General features: G+C 39.9%; 3 protein-coding genes across 5 annotated transcripts in view; 1 reads left to right on the forward strand and 2 right to left on the reverse strand.

Moving 5' to 3' along the window:
• Nucleotides 1-5,046, reverse strand: part of OTOA (otoancorin) — a 32,754-nt gene extending 27,708 nt beyond the window's left edge. For both annotated transcript variants that reach the window (XM_062503572.1, XM_062503573.1), the window contains exons 1-8: nt 4,968-5,046; nt 4,610-4,638; nt 4,489-4,519; nt 4,368-4,395; nt 3,425-3,512; nt 1,863-1,994; nt 1,019-1,254; nt 697-800 (exon numbers count right to left, since the gene is read on the reverse strand). In XM_062503572.1, coding sequence (XP_062359556.1) covers nt 697-800; nt 1,019-1,254; nt 1,863-1,994; nt 3,425-3,512; nt 4,368-4,395; nt 4,489-4,519; nt 4,610-4,638; nt 4,968-5,046 — 727 coding nt within the window. The remainder of the gene's footprint in view (nt 1-696; nt 801-1,018; nt 1,255-1,862; nt 1,995-3,424; nt 3,513-4,367; nt 4,396-4,488; nt 4,520-4,609; nt 4,639-4,967) is intronic.
• Nucleotides 5,047-10,214: 5,168 nt separating this feature from the next.
• METTL9 (methyltransferase 9, His-X-His N1(pi)-histidine) lies at nt 10,215-27,785 on the reverse strand. Of its 2 annotated transcripts, none has more exons than XM_062503707.1 (5): nt 27,612-27,785; nt 23,941-24,131; nt 21,573-21,782; nt 20,956-21,140; nt 10,215-10,547 (listed from the first exon to the last, which is right to left on the reverse strand). In XM_062503707.1, the coding sequence occupies exons 1-5, from the start codon at nt 27,783-27,785 to the stop codon at nt 10,345-10,347; spliced, it is 963 nt and encodes a 320-aa protein (XP_062359691.1). In that variant the 3' UTR covers nt 10,215-10,344. The 2 variants fall into 2 exon arrangements, with proteins under 2 accessions (XP_062359691.1, XP_062359690.1); XM_062503706.1 differs by having other exon boundaries at nt 10,215-10,550.
• IGSF6 (immunoglobulin superfamily member 6) lies at nt 11,264-17,510 on the forward strand. Its single transcript, XM_062503642.1, has 6 exons — nt 11,264-11,363; nt 12,932-13,282; nt 14,187-14,287; nt 15,385-15,438; nt 16,020-16,103; nt 17,230-17,510. Exons 1-6 carry the CDS (start codon nt 11,297-11,299, stop codon nt 17,266-17,268), a joined length of 696 nt encoding a protein of 231 aa, XP_062359626.1. The 5' UTR covers nt 11,264-11,296; the 3' UTR covers nt 17,269-17,510.
• Nucleotides 27,786-27,913: the final 128 nt, after the last annotated feature.

Here is a 27,913-nt window from a genome sequence, read left to right on the forward strand (position 1 = left end):
AGCACCGGCTCTGATGGTTCAGTGTCCTGCACAGCCCCCTTGTGGATCCCATCCTGCCTGTCCCAGCTATGGAACAGCTGTTTCAGGCACATTAACCAGGCAAACAGATGTGGAAAAATGCATCCAATCAGGGTAAATGAATTTGGTTTTATCTTGTCCCTTTGCTGATCTAGTTGGTGCCATGTGCTTCCACAACATCTTGCATTTCTTTTGTGTTTTTAAACAGTGCAGTGGACAATGTATCCTGAGCCAGAGCCATTTTTCTCCTCTAAACAGGAGTTCAGAAGAGAACAACATGCTTTGGCAGAGCATTTGGCCACTGTATCCTATTTCAGACTTAGAAACAGTACAGAGAAAAAAGACTGGAGTACTAGAAAAAAAGACTGGAGTACTAGAAAAAAAGACTTTATGTACAGCTCTGTGCAGAACAGAGGAAGAGTCCATTGGTTGGACTTGATGACCCTGGAGGTCTTTTCAAGCCCTAACAATAGCATGATTCTACTCTAGAAGTTCAAGCATCTTTGAAGAACTGTTTGGTGTAACAAACACATTATATTTACTGTGTTCTGCAGTAAAGATATTCCAGACAGCTACTCTTACACAGACCTGTGGTAACTGGGGAAACAATTCAATACAATGGACAGGCCTTTTGCTTTTCTCTTATGATAAACAAGAAGAAAACACTTTGTAACATACCGCTCATGTTGTAAGATTTCTGTAGGATCTGCTTCATCCAGCCACAGAGAGCTCTCTGGGTGCTTGCTGAGGTTCTGTCATAGAGGTCCTTGAATAATGATGATCTAAGTGATACAGGGGCATGTTAGCTCACTAATGAGTTAACTATTCTTCGTTGTTTTTTTTTAATGACACATGGACAAATGATTTAAGAAACAGCATTCTTTACATATAAGCAGAAAGTTGCATCTGGAAAACAGACTGAGACCATATAGCAACCTCTTTTAAAATATTCAGCAAATCTAACATAGTATTAATTGTGTCTGAAAAATAAGTGGCTTACAAGTTTCTGAAAGCATCCTCCAGCAGAAGGTTTGGGAGACTCCCAATGACATCAGGTTGGAGATAGTTGACTGCTGACACACGCAGAACCTGACTCAGGATGTCCACACAGTCCAGGGCACTCAGAACCAAGAAGCATTTATTCAGTGTTACAAGGAACAAGGTCCTGTTTACTCCCGGGCTTTGAAAAATTCTCTCTCTAGTCTTGCCCCAGTCAAGAATAGTATTTCCCATTTCCTGCAAGCAACAAGGTATTAAATTAACATCTCTGATCAATTCAATATATTGTTCATTTTGAGGCCTGACAAAGAGCACTCTATAAAGAATATGATGCTGTTCTCATGAAAAACAGCTGCAAACTTCAGGTTGTTTACATTACTTCAGATAATTTCTTTCTGGTGCTGGCTGGGTAGAGACAGCTTGAATTTTTTAACAAAACCAAAATGAAACCCAGAAAGACATTCAAATGGTTGATTAACAAAATTACTAATTTCACCTTCTTTAGCTGTTTTGGCTCTCCTTCCAGCCACCAAAAAGAAGATACTCCCTGAGAGTAGCTGGCCCTACCTACCTTAGGTGTGTTACTGTAGGAGGGTGAACTCTTCTCTGGAGATGAGTTTCTCTCTACTGATTACAGTGAAAATCCAAATGACTGACTTGGACTTGCAGCAACTTCAAGACAATAAGAGTTAAGTGAACTAAGACTAATCTGAGAGGAAGTCCTGGAATCCAATCCAAGCCAGGTTAGTAACTGCAGAGCCTGCAGTGTGAGTCCTGAAGTCTGTCCCTTTCCATTTATCTAAACCACTGACAGCAGCTTTTTCTTTTCACAAGTGGAAACTCACAAGATGCTCCTTTTTGCTCTTGAAGAGGTACTTCATTGCAGTTTGGAACTGATGCTGATCAAGCTGTTGCAATTCAGACAGTAGTTGCCTGGGCTGGTATAAAAGGTTCTTCAGGTAACTTTTTATGGACATCTGAAGTATAGAAAAATACGTGTAATACACATAAAACTCATACTATTGTACTCTTACTCCCTGAAAATCTGTGCTCAAGGAGAACTAAGTGCTTAGCTCTGTATTATCTGTGCTGCCAGTGATCAAAATAACTATTCTCCACACAAACTGAAAACAAAAAATAATCTAAATGCATTCTGAAAGACAGTAATTTTCAAATCCTATTCTTGGCTTCATGAACAAGTCCTCTCGAGGGAGCTTTTTAACAAAAATGCCTCAGTTTCTCACTTCATAAACCAAGAGTAATAAAGCTTTTCTGCTTCACAGAGTAGAGCTGTGAAAATGAAACTTTTAAAGAGCTAAAAAAAAGCCAAAAAATATCAGGTACTATGTGCATATTACAAAAAAGAAAGGGAAGGAAATGTGCAATTAGATGGGAGGAAAAGTCTCTACCAGGTCATAAGCTAAAAATATTCTCTCTCACCTCAAGCTGCATTACCAGTTAAAAATCTCATGCTTGTTTTGAAAAACTGAAGGAGAATCATAACGTTGGAGCAGAAATAAATGTAAAGCTCATTAGCAGCAGACTGGAGTAAAACCCCTTCTATTTCCTGACAGAATTATTTCATAATTGGTTTGGAATTTGAATTGCAATTGTTCTTTGCTGCCTTTGCTTAATTTGCATTGCCACCACCAAACATTCCTTCATGCCTCGGGGTTCAGCCTGCTGAGAGCCTCAGGCTACCAATAAAATTGACAAAGGGAAGGGGCAGTGGCAGGAAAATGTAGGTGAGGATGAGCTGTGACAGCGACAGGGAGCTTGGGACATGGTTCAAGTACTGTGGAGCTTCATGGAATGCCTGGGGCTCAGGGATGCACAGTTGACACTTCCCTGTTTCAGGGTGTGTAGGGGCGAGGGAGGGCTCAGGTTTCATTAGCTGGGTACAGCTCCACTTAAAGCAGCTCATCACTAATCCTCAGCAGCAGGAGGAGGAACAACAATTCCTGCACCACTTCCACATCGATAATTTACAAAAACAGCATTGAGAGCGGCTTTAAAAGGTGAAGGCATTTTGTAGGATGCTCTGGAGCTTCTCATTCCATAGGAGCAGTGTGAACTACAGCCAGTCAAAATCTGAGAGAAACCCATCATGTTCTGGGGAAACAGCATTTATATACACTCAACTCAGAAACAATGAGCACGAAAAATCCTAATTCTTGCTTTCCATCAGAGGAAAAGCAAAAAAGATTGTTATTATTATTTCTGCCTTGCATACTCCCACAATCTTCAGGGAAAACGACAACCTATTCCTATTTCCTCTTTAGCTGCTACACTATAGATGTGCTAGTTACCTCTATCACTGACCACCTAGCTTTGGCTACAGAGATAGGTTGAGTTTTTAAAATTCCTTTTCAAATAAAAAATTTCATGCATCTTAAATGCCACAAACCTGGAGGCTGCTAAGAGTAAACACAACTTCCTGGGCATGAAAATATGCCATAACTTTTGTAAGCAGATCTGCTGTCCAGACATTAGAGCTGTAACAGAAACCAAGACCAAAAAATGCCAGTAAAATAATATAACAAGTTAAATAGCAGATTACAAGAGTAAAGAAAAAGGGAAACAAAGAGTGATGCTAACACCATAATGACAAAAGTATTCAGCTTTTCATCTAGCCAGAGTAATAGCTGATCTATTTAATGCAATGAAAATACATGGTTCATTGGGGAATGGAATTAATTTGTTTTGCCCATCTAATTTCACAACCACCCACCATAAACTCAATTTCCCAAGGTGTTGCCATACAGTACCAACTCCACGGCATGTGCTTTCTGGCACCCCATTATGCCTGTTCTGATCTGACTGCAGAAAGCACAGGGAGCAACTGCTGCCTTTCCTTCAGCAGAGTCATTAATTTCACTGTGTCTTCCTTACACAGCCACTGATTTTCTCAAAATATGTAGGTGTGGAATGGCCTTTGAGGCTTATATTGCTCTTTCAGATTTGGACAAAATTAGCAAATAATTCAAAAGCCACCAGGAGCTGGAAGATGGGGGATGGAGTGAGACTGAAGGAAGGAGGTGGACAGAAAGTGGAAGTGCACCTAATTTCCTTAAGTAGACATTTGGACACATGTGAGAATTGTTAATTATCAAAACTTCTGAAAACTGTAGCATGTATTTATTATCAGACTCATTCTATATTTTTTTTTCTTTTTCATGACAAACAGGTTTTTCCCTGTTAATAGGAAATAATCCTCCCAGGAGACCCAAATCCAAGTAATCATATGTGCCAATTTCATTCTATCCATAATATTCTGTGGATACGAAACAGATCATATCAGAAGTGCAAGGTAATACTGAAAAATCAAGATGGGGAGAGCAATACATTACCTTTGAAAATAAAGTATATCTAGGAGGGCTGCACATGAAAAATGGAACATAAAAAGTTATGGTGAGATACTGAGTTTTAATTAATTTTAGAAGTGTAAGTGGGAACAACTGTGTACATTACCATTCAGATATTTCCCAGCTATTACTTCCTCCTAAGAAAAAATTACAAATATATGTAAGAAATTTTTTTTTTTAGGTTGTAATATAAAATGTTAGTAGAGAGATCAAATAAAAATACTAACCACAGCTTTGTGTAACAATGGAGGCAAATCTGTAAAAGATTATCCCGTTATTAGAAGTTAATGTTTTATCAATCGTGTTACACAAAAATACATTTATTGTATACACAGAGATTATATATACATCTATAATTTATCTTCAAACATGTAATGCAGTTTTGATTAACTTATTTACAGAAAAACAGTGGGGAAAAAGACTATTCAATAATAATCAGTCTTGGTGAAATTCTCTGCTGGCATAGTTCCATGAAGCCAAGGGAGCAGAGACCATGGTCCCAGTTACTAAACAGCAACTAATTTATTACACACAGCTTTTTCCACGCCACAAAATACACCCCTCAGACAGCAGTTCTGGTCTTACCTTCAGAGTTCTGACTGTGAGTAATCTCAGCATGATTCATTGATATCAACAAGAAACACATCTTCAAAAGCTTGGACATTTCTTCTGGTGTTTTTTAGAATAAAAATATACTTGGATTGAAAAGGAAAATAGGAAGAACAGAGTCAAAAGGCAATATTCACCCCAAACTTTCATAGCTATAAATCAGAGACATCCTAAAATATGGAGTACAGATAGAGATCAGAACAATCCAAAGCTGCTTGCTCCCAAGTTTTTAATTTAGATCTTTTTCTAGGATAGACATACACTTTATGCAAACACAAGTCCATCAAGAGTGTGTGTGCAGCTAGATTTATCTCCCTCTAGCAAGTGGCTCATTTAAATTTCTTCCTTGTAGCACCACTCATTTATCAAGTTAGACTGCACCTAAATATGACTTCAATGCTGTTTTGTTAAAGCAAACAAATCTTTTAAGAGCAGATAAAAAAGAAGAGAAATTGAATGAAAAAATGAAATCATAAAGAAGCTTCAAACAAATCCTAAGCTTCACCTAGCTGGTTAAGCTGCCTACAGTATCACTGCAGACTTGGTCTGTGACCCTCATTTGCAGATCTCGCAACTCAGGGGTGGGACAGCCTGGCCCTGGTCCCATGTCCCTGCAGGGTGCTCCAGGCAAGGAGGGGGAAGGAGCACTCCCCTTCCCTGCTGCCGCATTTGACAAAAAGGGAGAAAATGTCCTCATGCTCCTCTGAAGCAGAGGGAAAACCACACATTTGGGAAATAGAACCTGTCACTTCACCTGAACGAGTCAAAGCCGTGGTCTTTGTACTCACAAGGAGTGTCCCATCAAGATTTCACCACCACCTTGGACACAGTTTGTGTGGAAAGAGATGTTTTGGTAGCTCTTGCTATCCCTGCTGTCCTGTGCTATGCAGCATAAAGATCACTGAAAGATAAACTGTCTGGAAGGGCAGTAATGGGATACCCAGAGCTTTTCACTGGGTTGTCACTGATTCCCACCAGAAAAAAATTGAGTCTCACAGTTTTCTAAAACAAAATGGATGTGTTGCTTTTGGTCTAGTTCTTGAAGGACAAGGATACACACAGCAGCAATGCAAAGGGGTGGAAAGGAAGCAAAAACTGGGCTGGTTTCACTCAGACAGGAGTTTCTGCAGCCACATCCTCTCTGCAGCTCTGAGGGTCATCAGCTGCTTCAATCCACACTGCAGAGAGAATTTTCTGCCCCTGCACCTTCAGCCTGGCCCTCTATTCAGCCTGAGAATCACCACCCCCACAGGTAAAACAACTAATTAATCTGAGATATTAGATTATAATCCACAACATCATCTAATCCACAGATTACAGTGATTTACACTGGGATTAGTCCCTGATTAAAAAAAATTACATGGAGAGTCCAATTGGCCAACTTAGCTCTGACCATAGAGACTTTGTTAGGTGTTGTCTCCCTTCCCCTCATTTCAAAGGTTCATTTGCAAGACATTTAATTTCTACATTTCTTTTCATTGCTGAATTCTGTGCTCACTCTCTTTTTTTCCCCCTCCAAGTTCTCTGCCACGGTTCAAGTTACAGATCAGAGTATTTGATATATGACACCTTTTTTGGACTGTTGAATCTCATGTACCAAGGTACTTTTTATGAAAATATCTTTCAACAAGCCTCCAGCAATACTTCAGTCTATTGCAAATACTTAACTCCAGTCTTGTAACAGGACTGACTCAAACTGACAGATGATGGAAAATTTAAACATTAGACTTCAAGAAGCTATCACCTCTGTCCTGTTCTTACACACAGTGAAACCCCTTTCAGCTACTCTTTTGGGAGCACCACAGTAAATGTCTCTCATTCAGATGTATCTGGTTTCCTAGACAATGAACTTACTTGTGTTTGTTTCTGCCTGTCCCTGATTAATTTTGCAGTAAGGTTTGATTACTCTGCATAGGTTAAATCATGCTTCCAATGTTAGTCCCGATTTAAATTTTATTCCAATTCATTCACTTTGATCAGGGAGTATAATTAAATTAAAGCATGCTAACTTAATATATAAGGAGATTAAATGCTAAGGAAAGCACTTTTTGCATCCGGACTAACTCAAGTGGACAATCAGCAGCTGCACAGAAAGGTCTGCTGTGAAACAGCTGCTCAGCAAGACAATCTGTGCGATGAAGTAGTTCATTTTTTGAGTGAAACAAGTCGGTTTGCAGATCACAGCAACTTCCATAGAGTTCCAAATCACGCTGTGGCGATCTCCCGCAGATCCCATCCAGCATTTCCCCAGAGATCATTCCTCGCACACGCTGTGATGAGATCTCTGACAAGTCACCCTTGCAGGACTCCCAGATCGCCTTCTCCTCTCACTCCCAGAACAGCCACCCTTCCACATACAGAAATCCTAGACATTTTGTCGCTCGCTCCATGCAGTCGCTGCCTTATCTGAAGCTCGATAACCAGAAAACTGACCTCACAATCACAGCTCTTGCAGATAAGCCCTTGAACTGCCGGCGCCCGCCGGCTCTGAGGAAAAACATCGCATGCAGCGGGGGAAGCCGCAAGGGGTGCGGGCTGGAAAGGGAGAGCGAGAAGAGAAGGAGAGCCCGGAACGCTTTACCTGCCTCAGCCGTGCGGCCTCCTCCTCCTCCTCCTCCTCCCCGCACGGCAGGAGCTGGGACCTTGCGAGCGGGGCCAGGCCCAGCGCCGCCCTGCGGCCTCAGCCCCAGCGCCGCCCGGCCCTCAGGGCGGGCGGGAGGGACGGAAAGGCTCCTCCGCCGGGACCGGCCCTTCCCGGAGCGGCACCCGGGGCACTTCTGCCCCCAGGTGAAGAGAGCTCAACAAGCTGTGCACGGAAAACACAGGGCTGGCGCTGCCCTGCTCCCCCATCTCTCCAGCCCAAGCAGAGTATGAACTGACTGGACCTGGGATCACCCCATGGCAAAGAGGGGCCGTGTTTCTGAGGCATGAAGCTGTTCCAACTTTGCTTCCAAAGTTTCTGGCTGAATGGTGCGTTTGCACAGCATCATTTTCCTGCAGTGCAACACACCCAGGGCACCCTGACAGAAGTTTAGTCACGCTCTAGGGCAAAATGGTGCACCTGAGAGCACTGAAGTGCAGCTTGGATGAACAGTCACCCACAGCAGGAGGACGAGGCAGGACTCCCAAACCCAGGAGTAATGGACTTGGACATTGGAATTGCAACTTATTCCCTTAGATGGCATCTTAGAGTATTTGGGGCAATTTAATGAACTGCTGGACTCAAGAATTTATGTGGGCTGTGAGCAGCACTGACTGCACACAAACTCAGGGCCTGCAGGGAAGAAATCCCTTCCCTCCCAAGGAACTCTGGCTCTAGAAATACAGGTCCAGGCACAGTCCTAGGGGTTATTCTGTTTATTCAACAGGACTAAGCATGTGTTTGACCTTGCTGAATTTAGGCTTTGTAGAAAGATTCTCTTCATTATTGGTGTCATGTTTTAATTCCTCATCTCAAGTATAAGAAGACTTGGTTAAATAGAGTGAACAAAGGAGAAAATCATAAGAAAGGGGAAAAAAAAATCCCTATTATTTACATTGCACCTTCTGTTTCAAAACCTCTCAAAGCCATTAGAAACTGAAGTTCTCAGTGACAGGGCTAAAAGATGAGAGACATGCAGTCTCTTGTGTGATTTTTAACATGTGGGATTAAAACACTTAAGTACCTTTGAAGAAGTTTGTCTTACTACATATTTGCTACCTTAACCTAAATTCATGACACATTAAAAAACATTTTCCCACTACTAGATGAGTGCAAAATGAAGGAGGCAGAAGAAAAATTAATGGATTCACTCCAGAGCATACATAGATCATTTTCCCAACAGACAAGTCTGATTGCACTATGCACCAAAATGCAACAGCACATCCTGAAATGAGAATAACAGAGACTAAATTACTGCTAAAAAGTAATTTGAAATTTCAGCAGTCAAATCCCTTGCCCCATACTACATAATACTATTCCACAAAGATGACTGACAACAAAAAGCTAATACATTGGCAGGAGCAATCATTAACCATCAGGCAAAGTGAGTTTGAGGAACACCTAAAATGACATGTTAAGCATCCTACCTGGCAAAAAATCACCAATAATTATAAAAACCACAAAAAACCCCCCTACAACAGATAACTTTTTAGACTCCAGAAGCAATGGAAGTCAATTCTTGCTTTACTTACCTGAGGTTTCTCTGCTCTCTCACACTTGCAACACAAGCACTGCATGTCATACACCTGCCAGGTCTGTACTACTTAGGATGTCTCTAGTTGTTTTAAAGGGAAGTTATATCCCAACTGCCAGAAATTATCCACTTAAACAGTTTTTAAAGCAAGACATGTTAAAACAAATAAAAAATAATAATAATTAAAAAAAAATTATTTAGTGAGGAAAATGTCTCAAGCTAGCTAAACTCTCAAGCCCCTACAGCCTGATCCTCCCAGCCAGTTTGACACAAGAAATTTGCAAGAAACCACCTACAACTTTTTAAAGCTGAAAACATTTGGCAACAACTCAGAGGGTTTGTTTTTAAAGCCATCAATTTAAAGTGCAGTTTTGACAAGCTCTACCATAACCCCTTTAGCTGGAAAATGGCAAAAGCAAAAGCAATGAGGATTTATGAGGCTTTGACAGAGAAGAAAATGCAGGAAACCCAACCAAAAGTGATACATTTTTTGTGCACTGTTATCCCATTAAATAATAATTAAATGCTATTTAAATAAATGCAAAGTTGTGCTGCTACTGAAAGCTTGATTCTCAACACAAAGAGCAGTTGCTGCAGACAAGCATGGCTATAGTTACAAAAATGAACACAAAAGTTAATGCAAAAGTCATCTCAAAAAGTTTATTAGCATGATTAAAAACGTGAAGAATGACAGGAAGAGAGAAAGTAACTTAGCATGGAAGATTATCCATTTCAACAGTTTTATTCAACAAAGCTTGAGAACTGAATGGATAACTTTATTGCCAGATTTTGGTGGATTTCTTTCACAACAGTTCACACTGTATCAGTTTCACCATTATAAAGACTATTGCTTTTGTTTGGATATGATCCCTGTTGCAGGTAAGTATAAAAAATATCCCCCATTGCTGCTGGATTGCAGAATGCAATGTTGGTTTAAGAGCTGGTAAAAAAGAAATTCCTCAGCTGAGGAGTCCATTTAAAAAACAACCTTCCCCTCCCCTCCCCCCCCAAATTACACTACAAAGAAATACATTAGTATTTTGGCCTTTAAATTTCATACATGATATTTACTTAGCATAGCAATCCCAAAATTCCCTCCCTTTAAGTAACCATAAATCAAAACCCTCTTTCAGAGGCTGCTTCTTGGGTTAGATTGTGGAGCTTTACTTCACACAGGCTTACACTGGCTTGAGGACGAAGACAGCATCATCCAGCACGTAGTAGTCATTGTACATGTCACCTTCACAGAGGTAGGGCAGTCTGGTGAAAGCCTCGATGGCAAAACCAGCTTTACTGAAAACTTCTGGCAGGCTGTTCACCTGTTCTTCCCAAGTGTGCCCTTTGATTTCCAAAACTTCTGAGGGCTTTTCCCACTTGCCACCTACTGAGAAAACAGAACAGCTTTGTTTCAATTATAAAGGAAACTTTATTGTACGCTGCATTTTCTTACAAAAAGCATAATTACACTATGTTCCATTCCACTCCACACAGGAGGTTGTCACACTGCTTGTAGACTGTTGCAAGACGAGTTCCAGTTTATCCCTGCTGTTCAAAAGCAGCTTCTTTGAGGTTATCTTTTGTTGCATTTTTAACCAGAGGTGCTGGGAGTTGCTAAAAGGTAACTGCCATTAGTAAGGCTGATGTCCAGCAGACAGGCACAGAGGTAATTACAGAAATTACAGTCAGCAAGTTGAAAATTATGATTTGCTGTGAAGCTTTCACCAGCAGATCACCACATTACAATGGATGGCTACTTTGTGCCTTCAAGTGGCCACCTACCAGCTGATCTGCTACAGGCTGCTTAAGGTCATATAAAGAAGCTGATTAAGCAGTATGCTGGAAAATGTCTTGTTATTTGTTATAGCCAATGGAATAATCTGAAGGATTACAGGTACAACTCTCAGGAGTTCAAAATTTAAAGTTCTTGATTCATTTTCCAAGTAATGTCATCCACAACAAGCAAAAGTTTTCTGGCTCGGTCTGTATCTTTAACCAGTTTCCTAAATGCAGTAGTAAACACCCTTCTAAACAGGAAGCTCTACATCTTGTGATTAAGACAGTTCTGCAAGTCCAAACATTTCCTAAGTTCCTCTTCCTTCAAGAAGATTCATTTCCACAGAGATACAAGAAATGGCATCTTTCAACAAATTAAAAAATGTGCTAATGCTGGTGTTTGACTCGATCCTGTATGGTGCTGGTAAGACTTAAAAAATTTCTTACATCTTCTCATTTAACAGCAGTTAAACAAGATTGAGAGTTTTGTGGTTATGATTTGCAACACAGAAAATAAAAGCAGTGAGAAGCTTTGCTGAAAATCAAGTTAATTTCTGCTATCATCATATAATTTCCAAACTGCTAGCAAATGCTTTTTTCTTCCAAAAGTCTGAAATCCTGCTGTAACCTGTGATTTCTGGGTTAAATCCTGCTGCACTTCCCTGCTTGGAACACTCCAGCGGCAGCCTGGTTTCAGAGCAACTGTGTGCTTGGGAGGAGGGTTTGGGAAGTTCAGCAGGCAGCACCTACATGACCTGAGGCCATGGAGTTCTGCTCTGCAAGGACACCAGAGCCTGTGGATAAGGTGGAAAAGAGAAGGGGATCAGCTGCTGAAGCACAATCTACTGCCTTTCACCATACAGGGTGCAAGTACACCCACAATTTACAATCTTCAGATTGCTGCAGCTGCTGTGGAATGGCTCTAATATGGACCTGACACAGAATCAGTTTCCCTTTACTCCTGTGAAAGTCACAGACACCAAATCTGACTGGATTTAGTGAGAGAAATGGTGAAGGGAGAATACTAATTGTTCACCATGGGCAGGTTTACAAACTGTGTATCAGCAGTAGACTGAGAGATTTCAGGTTATTTATTATCTAGTATGTTATTTTCTGGCAAGCAGAAAAGGATGTTATTTAGACACTACCTTTATTCTCACTGCAATAACCTCAATGCCATAGTTTAAATAACTACACTATTTATTTGAGTAAAATTAAATATACTAAAAGATAATTCACATGGATTTCAATAAGGACTTAAAAAAAAATCTTTCAGACCAGTCATATTAAACCACACATTTTAGTTCCTTAATTAGAATGCTCTTCTCTGATTAACCTTCTTGTTTTCTCTGCACACATTTTAAAATGTCAGAACTAACAAGCACTATTATTCTTAGAAACCCAGAGTCAATATATGTGATGAAGTGGAAGAATGTCTAGGAACTATTGTGAATTCTAATCAGTTATGAAGTTGCTAAATTATAAATGTCTTGATTTATGACATTTCCACTGCCTACCTTCAGCTTGTCTGGCTTGACTCAGACCAGGAACAGTGGAGGAGAGAGAAAGCCCTGCAGAACTGCTCCACTGAGCAACTGCACTAATGTCACACAACATTCACCCCCACAAACATGCAGGACTAAATATCAGGCTGAGATCTGCACAAAGTATTTTTCTCCTCTTCTCCAGTGCCAAAGGAAATATCCACATTGCTTCAGATCAATCAATCTTCTCTATTTTGTCAAAAAATAGAAAGCCAAGCATATTACCCTGTAGATAAAAAGTGTTAAATGAGCACATGTGCAAGCTGTAGGAACTATCTAAAAACACACTTAGCTGAAACCGACCTTAATAATTTCAAGTTTGAGACAGTTGGTTCCTTCCTTTCCTCCCACCTTTCCTTGAATGAACCAGAAGTAGTTATTTTTTCTTTTCAGACTCTACCTTGCTTTTCAGCTGTCCCTCACATCACCAATTGTTCCTCCCCAACAGGTGTTGCAGGTCACTGCCAAGTCACTGTAACACAGCCCCCGACTCAGAAAACAGACTCCTCCATGAACAGTGTGTCCCTAAGTTGCACCTTCTCTGCCTCTGGATGCCCCTCGTCCTCGCTGGAAATCCTGTGGTTTCGCTATTTAACCAACACACATCAGGATTTGTGTACTCCTGAATGCACAGACCATCAGAAGTACAAAGTACATTCAACAAAAAATAGCACCCTACTTGAGATAAAAGATCTGACTGTACATGACAGCGCTGTTTATGTCTGTGGAATAGCATTTTTAGACTCAGATTCACCCCTTTCTAAACAAACAGGAGACGGAACAGTACTAACGGTAACAGGTCAGTTCTTCATTCCTTTTTAATGAAGCATCTTAGAAGAAATTAATTATCTTTTCTAAATACTCTATTTATACTTTCAAGAATGACATTTAAGATGGAAATACCAACAAACCCATTAGGAGTAGTATGACTATATTAAGACGTGATTAGTAAAACCAGAGGGATTCCACAAATAAGCATCTCAACCTCATTTGCTAATTAGGCTGTTCTGTCATATGATGAAGATAACTCTAGAATTCTATAAAAGAAAGAAGTTTTGCACTTGCGCTGTCTAACCACAGTCTACATCCTCTTACATAAAGACTTCTGTGGCTGTCAGAAAGAAGTATCAACAAAAAAATGGGAAGTAGAGAAACCAACATTTAGTAGAAGTACATGCAAGAGAGTACAGGGCCTCAGACCTGGGGATTCACTCTGCCAGCCTGAGAAAAATGTTCCAAACCTTTGTATCACTTGCCTTCTAGTTAAGAAAGTGATGAAACTTCAGTAACTACATTTGAGTTTTACATGCCTAAAACAGGAAAAGAAAAAAAAAAACCAAAAAACAGAAACATTCAGCTGGATTATTACTTTCTTTGTATTCATTCCTTCTTCTAATTCCATTTCTGAACAGAAGTCTATGAGCTTTATTTAGCTATACCTTTACAGGAGCAGAAACTCTCTACCCCTAAAGGAAAGGTTTGTGACCAAAACTAACAGGTCGCCATTGCCCTTGCAAACATATGAGTCAGCAAAAGGAAAATTATCTCACTAAGGAATTTACACTGAAAATTACCCAGAAACATACTGATGGTTTGTGATTTCTTAAATTCGTCATAGAAAGGACCTGGAATGCAGAGTCTTAAAAAATTATATGAATCAGAACTGCCCTTTATTCTAACACTATTTTTTAATAACGGACCAGAGAAGCAGCACAGCAATGGAAAACTCATCTCCATGATCATTGCCTCATCCTCACTGTTCCTGTACAGCTCTGCTGTTCTCACTTCCTTTGTGGTCTACAAGGTAGGCTCAAAGAGATTTTTCTGGTTTTGTTCATTTTGTAAATTGGTGCAGTTTTAACATCTCCATAAGGTGAATAAAAAACACACTTCTAGATTTTATAACTATTATGGTTAAGTTTTAAAGAGAAGGTTGGTTGAAGTCCACGTGCTGCACACACACATCTGTGAATTCCAGTGTGGCACCTGGACTCTCAACAGCAACCACATTTTCTTTTTTCAGTAAAGTGTCTAAATAACAAGGTATTGTGAAGTTAAAATTATCCTGAGAGTACAAATTTCCAGTGAAACTAAAATAATTTAAATTCACATAAAAGTATGTATGAGCTGCAGTAAAGTTACTGCAGACTGACTTCACTTGTCTACTGACTCTCTTCATGTACAGAAGAGAGACCTTGGTAAAATTTAAAAATATCAGAGACTTGGAAGAAGTTTTATGCTTACAGAAACAAACCCATTACAGTCCACATAGTTAAAAGTTATGTAACTACTGCTTTATTTTTTTTAATCTAGAAGAAAATTTGTGTTTAGATAAAAACAAACAACACAGAGCTATAACAGGAATCTTTACATGACAATGAGACTTTGACAGGAGAATCAGAATTTCACAGTCCTTACTGGTATGGTATGGTATGGTATGGTATGGTATGGTATGGTATGGTATGGTATGGTATGGTATGGTAAAATGGCTCTTTCCTGTAGTGACTACTGTCTAAGCATAAAGACAGGACTGGCTTTTTCATTTTTGTTTTTCTTTGGAAGTGAAGGTACAGAGTGAAGAGTACAGTGGGAAAAATTAAACAAGTCTTCTCCAGGAAAAAAAATGGATCTATGATGCCATTGGTTTATTTCTGAGAACTAAGTAGTGTTTCCAGCAACTGCCACTGTGCTCAAAGCAAAAACACTTGCACTAGCCACTACCAGAAGCTGAGAAAAGCTTCACACATGTGAAAACCTCTCTGATTTTTCCAATGGTATAAGCTGATCTAGTGAAACATTTACCTACAAACTGACACTGCAAAAGGGCAACAATTTGAACTACTCTGCTATCTTCTCATCTTATATTTTAATTGCTTTTTCATTTATTTTCCCCCCCTCCAGTTAAAACCAAAGCTGCTAAAGAAATGTGGGAAAGACCAAACAACAGAGAACTGTGTATGTTACCATGCTATTTGCTTTGTCTGTGATTCAAAGCTGTTTCTTCTTCTTCTTCTTCTCTTTTTAAAGTATATGTGATAGCAAATTTATGATTAATTGATGATTCCATTAAAGAAACATTCTGAGCTGCTAAGGCTTCACTTTATATTTGTACAAAACTAGTTATCAATAAAACAGCTAATTTATTTTTACATGTTGGATGCATGGTAAAGTTAATCTCTGTAAAGGCCATCTCTAACACACTGTTTCCTTTAGGTTTTAAGTAAATTTTGTTCAAACTTCTGACAATAACAGGTTTTTACTATTAACAACCTCTACCACTAAGTATCCTTCTACAAAAAAGAAGCCATGCATTTAAACATCCATTAAAGAAGGTGTATATGTTAAGCAATGCAATAACAATGTAATTTAAAACCCTTCTGCTTGCCAAGCGACATGTTTTTTAAAATTCTACTTAGTAACATTCCCAAAGATCTATTATCCATGTTAAAAAAAAACTAAATTAGAAAAGGTAGAAAAAGATGTTTCTCCCTACTGAAAATGTTGCACTGAACCAAAATATTTTCAATTTTTTGCAGAAAATAAATAGCGGCCGAAAAGTTTTTCAAGCAATTGCTCAAGAACTTCAAAAGAAGAGATATGTTCGACACTGCCAACAGCCTGTGAGTATCCACCTACCAAAACCTAAATTTATGGGGAAAAAGAGAAAACAAAAGCTTTTAGGAGTTTACTGTATCTATTTCCTTTAAAGTTGATAGAAATGTAAAACAAGTATTCTGAATGACAGTTAAAGACGTTATAAAGCACTCTAAATGGCCATATTAATATAATTACATATATACATTTATACATGTGTGTGTATACACACATACTTTTTTAAATGTATGCATGTATGTTTAAAATGAAAACTGCCTTAAATTTTTATTTTGTCAAGAAGAGGTCTGGTTCTGTACTGTTTGGTAAAATGCCTGGAGGTATGAAGAGATTATGCTTGAAAAGAACTGCTTTTTCACTTCTTCTTGCTCCATTAACTCAGAATAGGGGATAGAAACATAACAAAACTATTATAAAAGCTCTGTAATATATTTAAAGGTATTTCCCTTCCTCCAGCACACAGAGTCTAAACTCAGTATTCAACATCACTGGGTAAAGCCACAACTTACTCCATCATTCCCAATTCCATCATTCCAAAGTCTTATATGACAGTAATTTTACATGTGCCATGAAAATTTTTAAAAAAACAAAACCAAAACCAAACAACACCAAACCACATAACTTTAGAAATCATAATATTTGCAAGCAAAGAAAATCACTTCAAAATCTTGCTTCTCCTGAGAAACAATGTTAATCCTTTCCTATTCTGAGCACAGAGATCATTCAGAGATGCAAGGAGGAGCCAAATGACACACTGATCAAAATCAAGCACTTCTATATACATTTTACTTAATTTATTTCCACACAGCTCCAATAGTTTTCCTCTGTAATTACCCCTTTAAAGCCTTCAAGTCCCTGCTGACATGACCTGGTCCTTGGTTTGACCATCAGATATAAAAATATGGGCTATGTTTTGCTTCCCTTGTGCTCCCTGGAGATTAGGAAAAGGCAAGAGGGTAAGATATGTGTTCTGAAGCCTGTAAATACCCCATGGACAAAAACAACTGGATAAGAGGGGAGAAAGGATTTTACCAAAACACTAAAGGGATAGAGTTTGCCTCAAAAAAGAAATTCTGTCATTATTAAAAAAAGAAAAAAAAAATCACCTCAGTAATGAAACATTTTTTTCCCTAGGATGATTTGGAAGATGACACTGTTTATCAGAACAGATGAGCACATGCAGCACTTCAGATGTGTTCAACAGTTCTCCTGCAAGCAAAGGACCAGGTGAGGAAGTTAAACTTCTTCACAGACTTCCTTTGCTTTAAAGGGAGAGGAAAAAACCTTGCAGGGCAGTGCTCTTTGGGAGTATGTTCTAAATAGCTCACCAGAACCAAGTCCATTGTACCTTACATCTCTGTTACATATTTCATTTTCCATTTCCAAGAACCCTGGAAAAAACTTCATCTTTGTAAGATAACTGCTGATGCTTCATAAAACTTTACTTTCTAAGTTTAGAATTGTCTTTTTTTTTCTCTTTACATAAACTTTTATGTATTCCTTTTACACAAACTGAGCAATTGTGAAAGATGTTTGATAATTGACAGCAACAGAAAATAAACTTGTTTCATGGGTGAAATCTGGATTTGCTCATGTTAATGGGATAGTTATTGATATAACATTTACAGACCAACAGTAAATGAGCCTTAGAACAGTTTAAACAGAGCAAAACCTGTGTATTAGACAGGCAAGCAGAAAAAAATGACAATATAAACACATGCACTATTCTGGCAAAACTCATTTTGGATGGGAGCATCTTCCAAACCTATTTAGGAAAGTAACTGTCATTGTGAAAACACTGCTCCTCCAATACTAAAATTCACCTGCTAGGCTGAATCTCCCAGTCCCACCATCCCAAGTCAGGAATATCTGGAGAACCACATTTTGCCTTTACAAGCCTATAGATGCAAGCACAAAAAAGAGCTACACCATCCAGTAAAAGGCAGTGTACTTTTTTTTTGGAAGTACCTTTTTCAGCAGTTACTGCCTAGCCAACGTGCAAAATCAGCACTTTTACAAGGTATCTGTTGGTATCAGGCATTTTCCTTTCTAAAGAACAGCTGCATCTTTTATCATAATTTAAATGAAGCAAGGCTTTGTTTAACAATGTAGGGGCATGTCTCACTTCTGCAAGATGAGAACTGACAAACTGAGACAAAGCAAGGGTCCATCTTACACATTACTGTGTCTCCAGCTCAATTAATAGTATTTCAGGAGGATAGAATACACACCTTTGCCTTCTCATCCCTGTCAATCAATCACAAGGATATTAACATGTTCAACAAAGAAATTTCACACTCCCAGGCTCCCAGTGTTCACTACTTCTGAAGTACAGGATGACATTTTTATTTTAGAGAAACTTACACCAGTCCAGTCATGTCCAGTCCAATAAAGACTTTTCCTGTCTGTATTAGGAAATACAAAGAATTCTTCTATGACTCTATGAGACACCTATTAAAACCAAAGTTCTGGTAATACTTGCTCTTAGTGACTAGTCTAATACCTGATGATTCACCAGGCTCTCTTGCCAAATTTAGACACCTGCAGTAACTGCATTCCTGGTTGTTCTGCATGTTGAATTAAGACTGAAAAGCCCCAGAGAGAATTTCTGATTGAGCTCCTCTGGACTCTAGGTGTCACTGTCATTCCACAAAGAGTGAGCACAGATCTGTATTTTAATTCCTCCTCCACCTTGCTTTGTTCTCTTAGAGCAGGTTTTATGTTATTCACATAGACAGCTTCCACCATTACCATCCCATTATACTACATGTAATAACCCAAATAGCTCATTTTGATTAAAATACTTTCTCCACTTCTATCTGTGGATCTATCACTGGATCAAATACCTTACCTGCCCCAATGCTTTTCCATTTGTTCTCCCTCTACAAAATTTAAAAGTTTGACTACATGGGTCCAAGCTAATTTTAATGACCTGCTACAAGAAGTTACTCAAGCAGTGAAATGTTCTCCCCTTTGAATGCTCCAAGTATAATTTTGTTATATATAAAATATATGTACACAACTATTTTTAAAATGCATCATCATGTAGAACAGCTGAGTGAAAATACTGAAATTCTAAAATAGTTTTTGCATCATGAAGGCAGTCTGGCAGTTGTCTGTCTCTTTAGCCCACAGTTAAATTGATCTTTAGTAGGAAAGCTATAACTTTTGTGTGTGCTAATCTATACTGTTAACAGTTTATAAGGGTCCATATCCATAATAGTGGCAAATAGACAAAGTGAGCATGCTTTTAAATTTCAAACATATTAAGAGAACAAAACTGCCTTCAGCAAAGTGACTCATCTACCAAGTCACCATCGCAAATAAAATGATGACATTGGTTTACAAATCATCTTACAACAGCATTTCAACTTTCAACAAGTAGGAATGACTGCATTAAACAATCACAGAACAGGTTTCCAGTCCCTTGGGATTTATAAATCTAATTCTCTATTGTCCTCTCAGTGCATGGTAGGAGATTAATGATGAAGAATATAAACAGGCTTAGAATAGTTTGTTCCTTAATTTACCCCCTTCTGTTGAGCCAGGGAGTTGTACATGGTCTGTTATGGGCTACCCAAAAAATGCAGGAAAGTAGATGTGGGGTGCAATAGTGATTGCCAAACACAATGGCACAGAGTTTTGAAGGCACACACAAAAAAGCATTTCTTATTTTTTGGTTCTAGTATGCCAGTGAAAAACTAGAAAGACACTGCTGGTATCTGGAACTTTAAAGGATTTCTACAAGGGGAAGCCATACTGCTCTGCATTATAGGAACAATAGATTGTAACCAAATATGCTTGAAGTACTTTACAGATGCCTAAGTCAAACACCAAATCTAACTTAAGACACACTACTTTTCAAAATAGTTACAAAATTACAAGCTTAAATACTGTATTTTAAGCAATTCTTCATCTAATGGCATTATTTCTTACACTCATTTTTTCCCTTCTCCCATCAAAATACCACTAGCACGTAAAAAGAAAAAAACAGATCCAGTTTGATGCATTTGTGATTGCCAGAATGTGATTATTTCTGTATTTTCTGGGCATACATGCCTTTCCACAGACAAGTCTTAACATTCAAGGAGAACCAGAACAATGACTGATCAACATCAGCCTCCTGGAATTCAAACTACCTTCAAGGTGCTTCAACCTGAATCCACAATCACAGGCATGTAAAAAGGTTTCTAGTCTCTTTAAAAGTTTAGTCATAAGGATGTACTAATCTGAAAATCTCTCATATATTTCTTTAAAATCCAAACAGGGTAAATAATTGAGTTTTGGCACTGAATTTTACATTTTTATTTATGTTACTAGTACAATGTAAAACCATACAATATTAATAGTTGCTGATACTTTGCATTTGTGGGGGACCACATTTTACTTTGAGATCTCATGTTGGAAAGTTATGTTATGAATTTTCAGGTGGGATTCATCTGAACACTTGAAACAGCTTGACCTGAATGGCTCAATTCAGCATTAGATAGTTCTGATGGTTTTGCTCAACTGATCACTGGAGACACCTGGGGTCACCTCTAGGTAAAAGGCCCTAAGCAGGGACCAGTCTTCCCAAGCTGCTCCAACACAGATGAAATGTGGTAACTTGCAAAACAGGATCTGTGACTTCAATATTTGAGCTTTTTGTTGGTGCCAACAATATATTCTGTGGAGTTAATAAAACAGCTTACATCATATGGCCTATTTACCTATGACTTCATACTTTTGAACATGCCCTCTACTAGTTATTTGTAAAAAATCAAATACAAACATGTCATTTATGAAACGTTTAATTTGGGATATTAGATCCTACAAATGTTTTCTTTACCTGCCTAAACAGCTGTTAATCTGTGCACTTACCATTTTCCACATAGGGGTGAAATGGCAGAACAAGTGCTAGGATGACTCTGCCTCTGGTTGGCTCCAGTACACTTCTAATATCTTTTAATACAGTCAGTGGTTGATCACAGCGATCCAGCAAATTCAAACAGCTGATAACATCATACTGAAACCCTGTGTTTTGCCATTCATTTACACCAAGCACCCTGTGAAAGGAAAGATATACAGTCTGTTAAAGAAAAACAAGCTGATTTCAGACAGAGCTACTGAAGACAAAAATTCCCTGTGGATGTGTTGATAGTGCAGGTAAGACCAACCATTTAGAAAAGAGACAGAAACAATCCCTTCCAGTCTTTTGGAAAAGAAAACCAAATTGGTGATCAGCATGTCTACATGTGCAGCTCAATGAACCCCTACACTGCCTGATAAATATCAGGTAATAAAGTAGACAAAAACCAACACTGGTAAGAGTGATCCTCACATTTGTTTGTTTTTCTTCTTTTGTACAGGCTAACCTTTTCCATAACAATCAAACAATAAAGGAATTGACTGAAAACACTCAACATTCATTAAATTACAAATAGATTATTTTGCTGTAATGTCTGATATAAAGGATGTAGGAATTATTCAGTTGATACCTGTATTTCTTCTTCTGAAGCTGCCATATCATAGTTTCAGACAATTCAGTGGCATAGATTTCTTCAAAGTGAGGACTCATAACTTTAGTGACTTCTCCATCTCCAGCCCCTAAATCGAGAAGTCTGTGGGATTTCCATTCAGGATTTATTTTAAGCAGTCTTTGAAATTGTTCTGGAGAAAACACAAACATTGAGCCCCTTCCCAGCAGCCTAAAATGCAAAAACAAGAAATAACCAATTTTATACAAAATTTAAATGGACAGGTAATGAAGAAATTTAGAATGTGCTTTGGCAGGAACCAGTCCTACATAATAATAGACAGTTACTGCTCAGATAAATTTTAAATCCAGTTCAACTTGCCTTGCACTTGTAAGAGATCAAACACAGAGCCACATGCAGTTACAGTGGTTAAGACTCCAGAAGGAATTTGATTAGGTAAAGGAAGAGCTCATGGGGTGCAGCTCAAGAAAATGATTGCATTAAAAAAAGAAGAAGGGGAAGAGAAGGAGTTGGAAAGATAAAGACTGAACCTTATTTGTCACATCTGCAGATTTCAACCTCTGCCACCTACCTTAAAAAAAAAAGCCCAAGATGAAATAACAGAGGAAATGAAATGGCTGCAGACACAGAAGTATATACAATGAGTGAGGAATAGGATGTGGAACAAGGAGGGAAGACAGGGAACAGAATTAAAGAAAGCATGGAGGTAACGCTGCTGGAGGGACAAAAGAGATTTTTAAAATTCTATGTTACAATGGTTTTTGCTACTATCTGCACTCAACATGAAAAGCTGTGAATAGAAAATAGACAACTCATTAAGGAATTGGGTAGAGGTGACAGTTGGATTCCTTATGGATCAAGTCAATGTCATACCCGCCCATAATTGTTTGAAGACTACACAGTGACACAATTCAGTTGTCATAGCAGAATTCAATGATGAAACAGTCAGAAGAACAGGCAGAGGAAGAAGAACTGGTCAGTAATAGACTGTAGGTAGATAAATACTATTCTTTGAACTCCTGTTGCATAGCAGGTTAAACTTAAAGACAATGAACAAGAAAAAAAACAAACAGGAAAAAAGGTAAACAGATACAAAAAGATTCAAAGAAGAAAAAACGCGAAAAGGAGCTGGCCCAGTAAAGACTGACTAATAAAACCCAAAGAAACAAAAAGGACATAAAGTCATAGAGAAGAAACTAAGCAGGATATCAAATGTATAAAAATAAACAGACTACATCCAATTTAAGTAGAGCCCCCTTGCAGCACACGTGTCAGTCCACACTGTGTAATTGGCTCATAGCTATTATTCCTAACAGCATTATGAGGTGTTATTCAAAGCCCTGAAGAGCCTTTGAAAAAAAATGGAAGAGAAAGGAAGAAGAGACCAAAGGAATCTTTATATAAAGCCACACATAACTAAGAACACCACAGGGAAGCTCATAAAGTCATCTGGGTAGAAAATAAGGAAAAAGACTATTTTTCTAACCTCAGTAGACAGTCCCTATCTTGTAACAGACTGTGCAGAAGTATGTAGCAGAGGTGGGGATACTGGAGAAATTGGCTAAATGTAACAAAATGCATTTTTCATAAAGTCAAAGCTGATAGCTGTTAAACATGTCTGAATGGAGTAAGGTGAGCAAAAAAAGCACTGCCTTGTTTGAAAAAAATACTAAAGCACCATGAACAGCCAAACTCCCCTGAAACTGATGCAGTAAGAATACAAGAATGCTGTTCTATCACCTTATGTTTTCCTGCTTTGCTGATGGTTCATCAGAAGTTATCTGTTCCAGTGCAGCTTACACACAAATTGAAGTAGAATTGTTTTAGAGAATAAGAGAAATGACAATATTCCACATTAGTGTTACCAGACACAGCACTTGGCCAGCTTTGCACTGTTTAGAAATGTGCCATGATTTGCCATGGGCAAGCAAACACTCTCCACTAGGAAGAGTTTTAGGTACAATACAGAACTGTCTGGATCCAGCCAGCACAATCACAACAGTAACTGATAAAAATGTGGCAGTAGGGAAAGGGCAAGGTGGGAGGGGGGAAGAAAGCTAAGGGAAGAGACACAAAGAGAACATTATCTTAGAGGAAAATTAATACAAGTAATTGTTATAAAATGCAATTAGAATCCTCTGTCTTTTATTAATTGCAATTACCTCCTCTGTCCCTCCATACTGGAAATGGTGTTCACCAGTTAAGAGGGCTGAGCATGATGAACACAGGAGGGCATTTCACATCTGACTGAGCAGCAAAGGGAAATTACACATTTTGAAAAGCTGGCAGATCAAGGGGTAGGGCTGAACACTTGAAAACTCTAAATCCAAACTGTATTTAGCTTACCCAAGATCGACTTTTCACTTACCCGTTGATAGATGTTCTAGACATAAAAAGGCTAAAAATAGAGGACACAAAAGAGTGATAGAGCTGGATAAACAGCCAGCCTGACTTCTCAATGCTGTTGTTTAAGAAGATCTGTGTTCCTTGGTCAAGGTAACTCTGGACAAAAATGGGCTGAAGGGATTCAGACAATTGATCAGTGTTGCAGGCATACCACTAGAGAAAGAGATAAAGGATCATTTAAGGAGTTCAGCAATGTAAACTCAGAAGTAGCCAAAATTAATACATACAAAATTATTACCAATGTCCATAAATACAAAAAAATTGCTTTTCCTATAATCTTTCCAACAAACTTCAGGGTTAAATTAACTTAGAATTGCAACAAAGTAAGGGCCAATTACTTGCTAAGAAATAGTGCTTTTAATTTTTGTCTTAATTATTACCCTGTACTTGGAAGATATCTACAAGGTAAATTCCCTAGAAAGCCAACATAGGTCCTCTATGCAAAGTTATATTTAAAAAAATTAAATTTCTTTCTAATGAAGAACATCACTATTATTTTTCACTCTCCTACACTTACATGCAGTTAGTGCCAATCCTTCTCATATATAAAATGCCATTGTGCATGTTTTCTACCATCAAGAATTATTCGCTACAGCAAACACTCACTTATCTTCCCCTTAAATGTTGCAATAATGTTCCTTAATCAGATGGCATCTGGTGTTCATTGTGCAGATAGGGAGCTTTAAGTACCCTAAAGTGAAATGCAGTTTTAGCAGAACCTTCAAAATATGCTTGTGGAAGGATAGAAATTGTCAGGTGGGGAGACTCCCCAAAGATTTAACACACACGTGCTCAGATCCTGATCCCATCACACTTGTCTTGTTGGGAGAGGAACATTCACTCGAGGCAGGTTTACACAGCAGTCAGCACAGTGGACCTTCCAGTCATCACTGGAATGGGACAGGATTCTTGCAGTGTGTGCAGCTGCCCAGCAGCAGTGCCAGCAAGCAGAGGGGAGCATACAGGGCACCAGGGCCCTTATGCCAGATTCATGAGCAGGGGCTCCATCAAACACTGGCCCAAAGAAGAGAGAGGGAAGACCCTGCAGCTGAGCAGCAAATGTACCTGCTTAGCTTTGAAAACCACCTGCATAATGGGTGCATTTCTAGCAGAATCAGGCTCTCAACTGTACTTTCAAACACACTTGTGGGTAGAACAAGTGAGTGAACCTTTCCTCTGAAACACAGATTCTGAGCCTGGCACAGGGATTCCTGAGACTGCTGATTCACCAGTTTAGGTCTCTTCTCACTGCAGCTCAGCACTTGTTAAATTAATCAGCATAGGCCAGTCATTCCCAAAAGGAATCTTTAGTGGCTTCTGAAAAACCACTGAAGTAGCAGCTTGTGTACTCTTTTCATTCAGTTCCAAGAATGTGGCAGAAGCAAATGATCCCAAGGAGCTGAGGAGCAGACTGGGATGTGTCAGGTTCACTCACAAGGCTGCTGCCTCACACCACTGAAAAGGTCTGGAGTGGCTCAGATGATTTACCTTTCACAATGCATTGCCAGTTTCAATCCAGAAAAAAACATTTTCAAAGCCCTGGGAAATAGAGGCTTTGCTCCATAAGCAGTGTGACTACGCCTGAGCTCATACACCTTGGGGTTCTGCACTGAACTCTCACCTGCAGTTCCACTGGAAAACAACAGTCCTACAATTCATGTCTTTAAGACTTCTAAATACTGACATAACCACTGGCAGGATGGTGGTGACAACCAGCAGAAGCTTGTTTCCAAAAATCAGGTGCTGTTCACAGGTCTCCAATTTCTTCTTCTCAATATGGTTTTGGGGGTATAGTGGTATTTGGTCAAAGGTTGGACTTGATGATCTTGGAACTCTTTTTCAACCTTAATGATTCAGTGATTCTATGATATCTCATGGTTAATCTTGCCAATAAGGTTATTGATAACTATGTAGCACTGGTGAATAACAGAAATTCTAACACATTATAAGAACAAAAAAAAAAATCCAAACCAAAACCCCAATCTAAATTTCAAATTAAAAGACTGGTGAAAAACAGCTTAATTCCAAAACTATTTCCTCAGGACAGAAACTGCTCTTGTTTTCCTCCATGTGCAACATATGAAAGGCCACTAATTATGTGGCAGAGTGTGTGTCAATCTCTTACGTATTTTCAGATTGTTGTGCTAAGACCTTTATTATAACAAACATTATTATAAACACTGCAACTCTTGCCTAATATTAGTAAAAGGATGAAAAACTTCTTTTAGATAATTTACATAAAACTAGTTAAGTAGTAAAACTGCAGAGAGTCAAAGTACCAGGTGTCTGTGCATGCAACCCTTGCTTACCCCACAAACTCAGTAATCGTAAATCTTACTAAGTGTACTGAATAATCAACACCTACACTTAAAATCTAGCTCAAATAAACTAGAGATGGAGATTATCCGCTGCAGACCATCTACCTGTGAATGACAGGCACCTTCACAACACATTTCCCTGACCTGTCTTTCTACTACAGCTTTTAATAACACAAGACTTTCCGATTTTCTTTGTTCACCAGAAGGAAATTCTTTCTGTAAACCTGAATTCTGCTTCTCTTTCTACTTATGTCCTGAATGATTCTAAATGCATTAAATTTCAGGGATACATCCACCCAGCAAGATTCTAGATGTCAGAGCCTACCCAGAGCACGAAGAAGGCTGCAGTACTGGATCAGCAGGAAGAATCATGGTCTTCCTTTGTACACCAGTCCTCAAGTGTTTACATCTTCGTTAGCTCAGTTCTGCATATTTAACCTAGATTAAGATGCCAGCTTCCTTCTGCACTGAGTTCTTATTAGCTCTTCTAACTCCTGTCAGATTATCAGCAGCATTTCGCCAAAACACAGTGCAGATCTGAACACACTCCAAATGAAATCTATCACATAACCATTGCAGTCAAGGACATGGCCCATAACTCCTCCACAAGGTACCGACCCATGTGGCCACACTGCCCAAACATAGCACGAACCTTTCATCGCAGTCGGATCACATTGCACCAACTCATTCCTAGTCTGCCACCTCCTACGGCTCCAAGGCCCCTGTGGGAGTCCCAGCTTCCCACTTTTTTTTTTGTTTGTTTTCCTCTACATGCACCGGCACTAATTGCAAACATCTCTGTGATCACAAACCCACCCCCGCCACCAGCACCTGCAAACTTCACTGGAGCGCTCTCACAGGGCTCACCGCACAAACGGGGGGTGTGCATTGAAAAAACGGGAGTGCACATCCACAGCCCGGGGTGCACATCCACAGCCCGGGGTGCACCTCTCCCGGGAGCTGCCCCGGCCCCGACCCTCCCGGGTGCCGGGACAGGCGCTGCTGCCCCCGTCGGGCTCGCCCCGACCCTCCCGGGCACCCCCCGAGCCCGCAGCCCCGGTAGCGCTCCGCAGGGAGGGGGCACGGCAACTTTCTCACGGCAGGACAGAGCAGTTCCCTCTCTTTGTCTGCGCTGCCCGGCCCGCTGCCCCCTCAGCCCGCACCGGGCTCCCCGCTCCTCCCGCCGCTCCCGTCGCCCCTACTCGGCGGAGCTCCCCGGGGGCGGGGGGTCCCTGTGTCGCCCCCGACGCCCACCCCGGCACGGTGAGGGAAGGGAAGGGAGGGACGGGCAGCGCGGCCGCCGCCGGGGCTGTACCTGGTGGTTCTCCCTGGCGCCCGGGGCTGGCTGGCTGTGGCTGCCCATCATATTCACGTAGAGGGACCTGGATAAAGGGCTCCGCAGGTACCGGGCCGGGCCAGCCCACATCGTCCTCCTCAGCACCCACAGGAGCAGGGTGTAGCAGCCCAGCCAGCACAGCCACAGTCTCATGGGGAAGGGGCGCGATCAGCCCCGCGCGCCGCCGCCGCCCCCCCGCTCCATGGCAGCGGCGGCTCCGCTCGGGGCCCGCGCACACGCTCCGGGCGGAACGCGCCGCCGCGGCAGCGGGGCCCGCCCGG

This window comes from Cinclus cinclus, chromosome 16 (genome assembly GCF_963662255.1).
Source record: "Cinclus cinclus chromosome 16, bCinCin1.1, whole genome shotgun sequence".
Classification (NCBI taxonomy): Eukaryota; Metazoa; Chordata; class Aves; order Passeriformes; family Cinclidae; genus Cinclus; species Cinclus cinclus.

Bases quoted from the DNA above. Each gene is read 5' to 3' on its own strand.
- IGSF6 (XM_062503642.1), top strand. From the start codon at position 11,297: ATGGCATCTTTCAACAAATTAAAAAATGTGCTAATGCTGGTGTTTGAC. The intron at 13,283-14,186 runs GTCAGTTCTTCA...ATAACGGACCAG, and splicing joins AACAGTACTAACGGTAACAG to AGAAGCAGCACAGCAATGGA. The intron at 14,288-15,384 runs GTAGGCTCAAAG...CCCCCCCTCCAG, and splicing joins CTTCCTTTGTGGTCTACAAG to TTAAAACCAAAGCTGCTAAA.
- METTL9 (XM_062503706.1), bottom strand. From the start codon at position 27,785: ATGAGACTGTGGCTGTGCTGGCTGGGCTGCTACACCCTGCTCCTGTGG. The intron at 24,132-27,611 runs GTACAGCCCCGG...CTCTTTCTCTAG, and splicing joins GCGCCAGGGAGAACCACCAG to TGGTATGCCTGCAACACTGA. The intron at 10,551-20,955 runs GTAAGTGCACAG...CTGTTTTCTCAG, and splicing joins TCACCCCTATGTGGAAAATG to TAGGTGGCAAGTGGGAAAAG.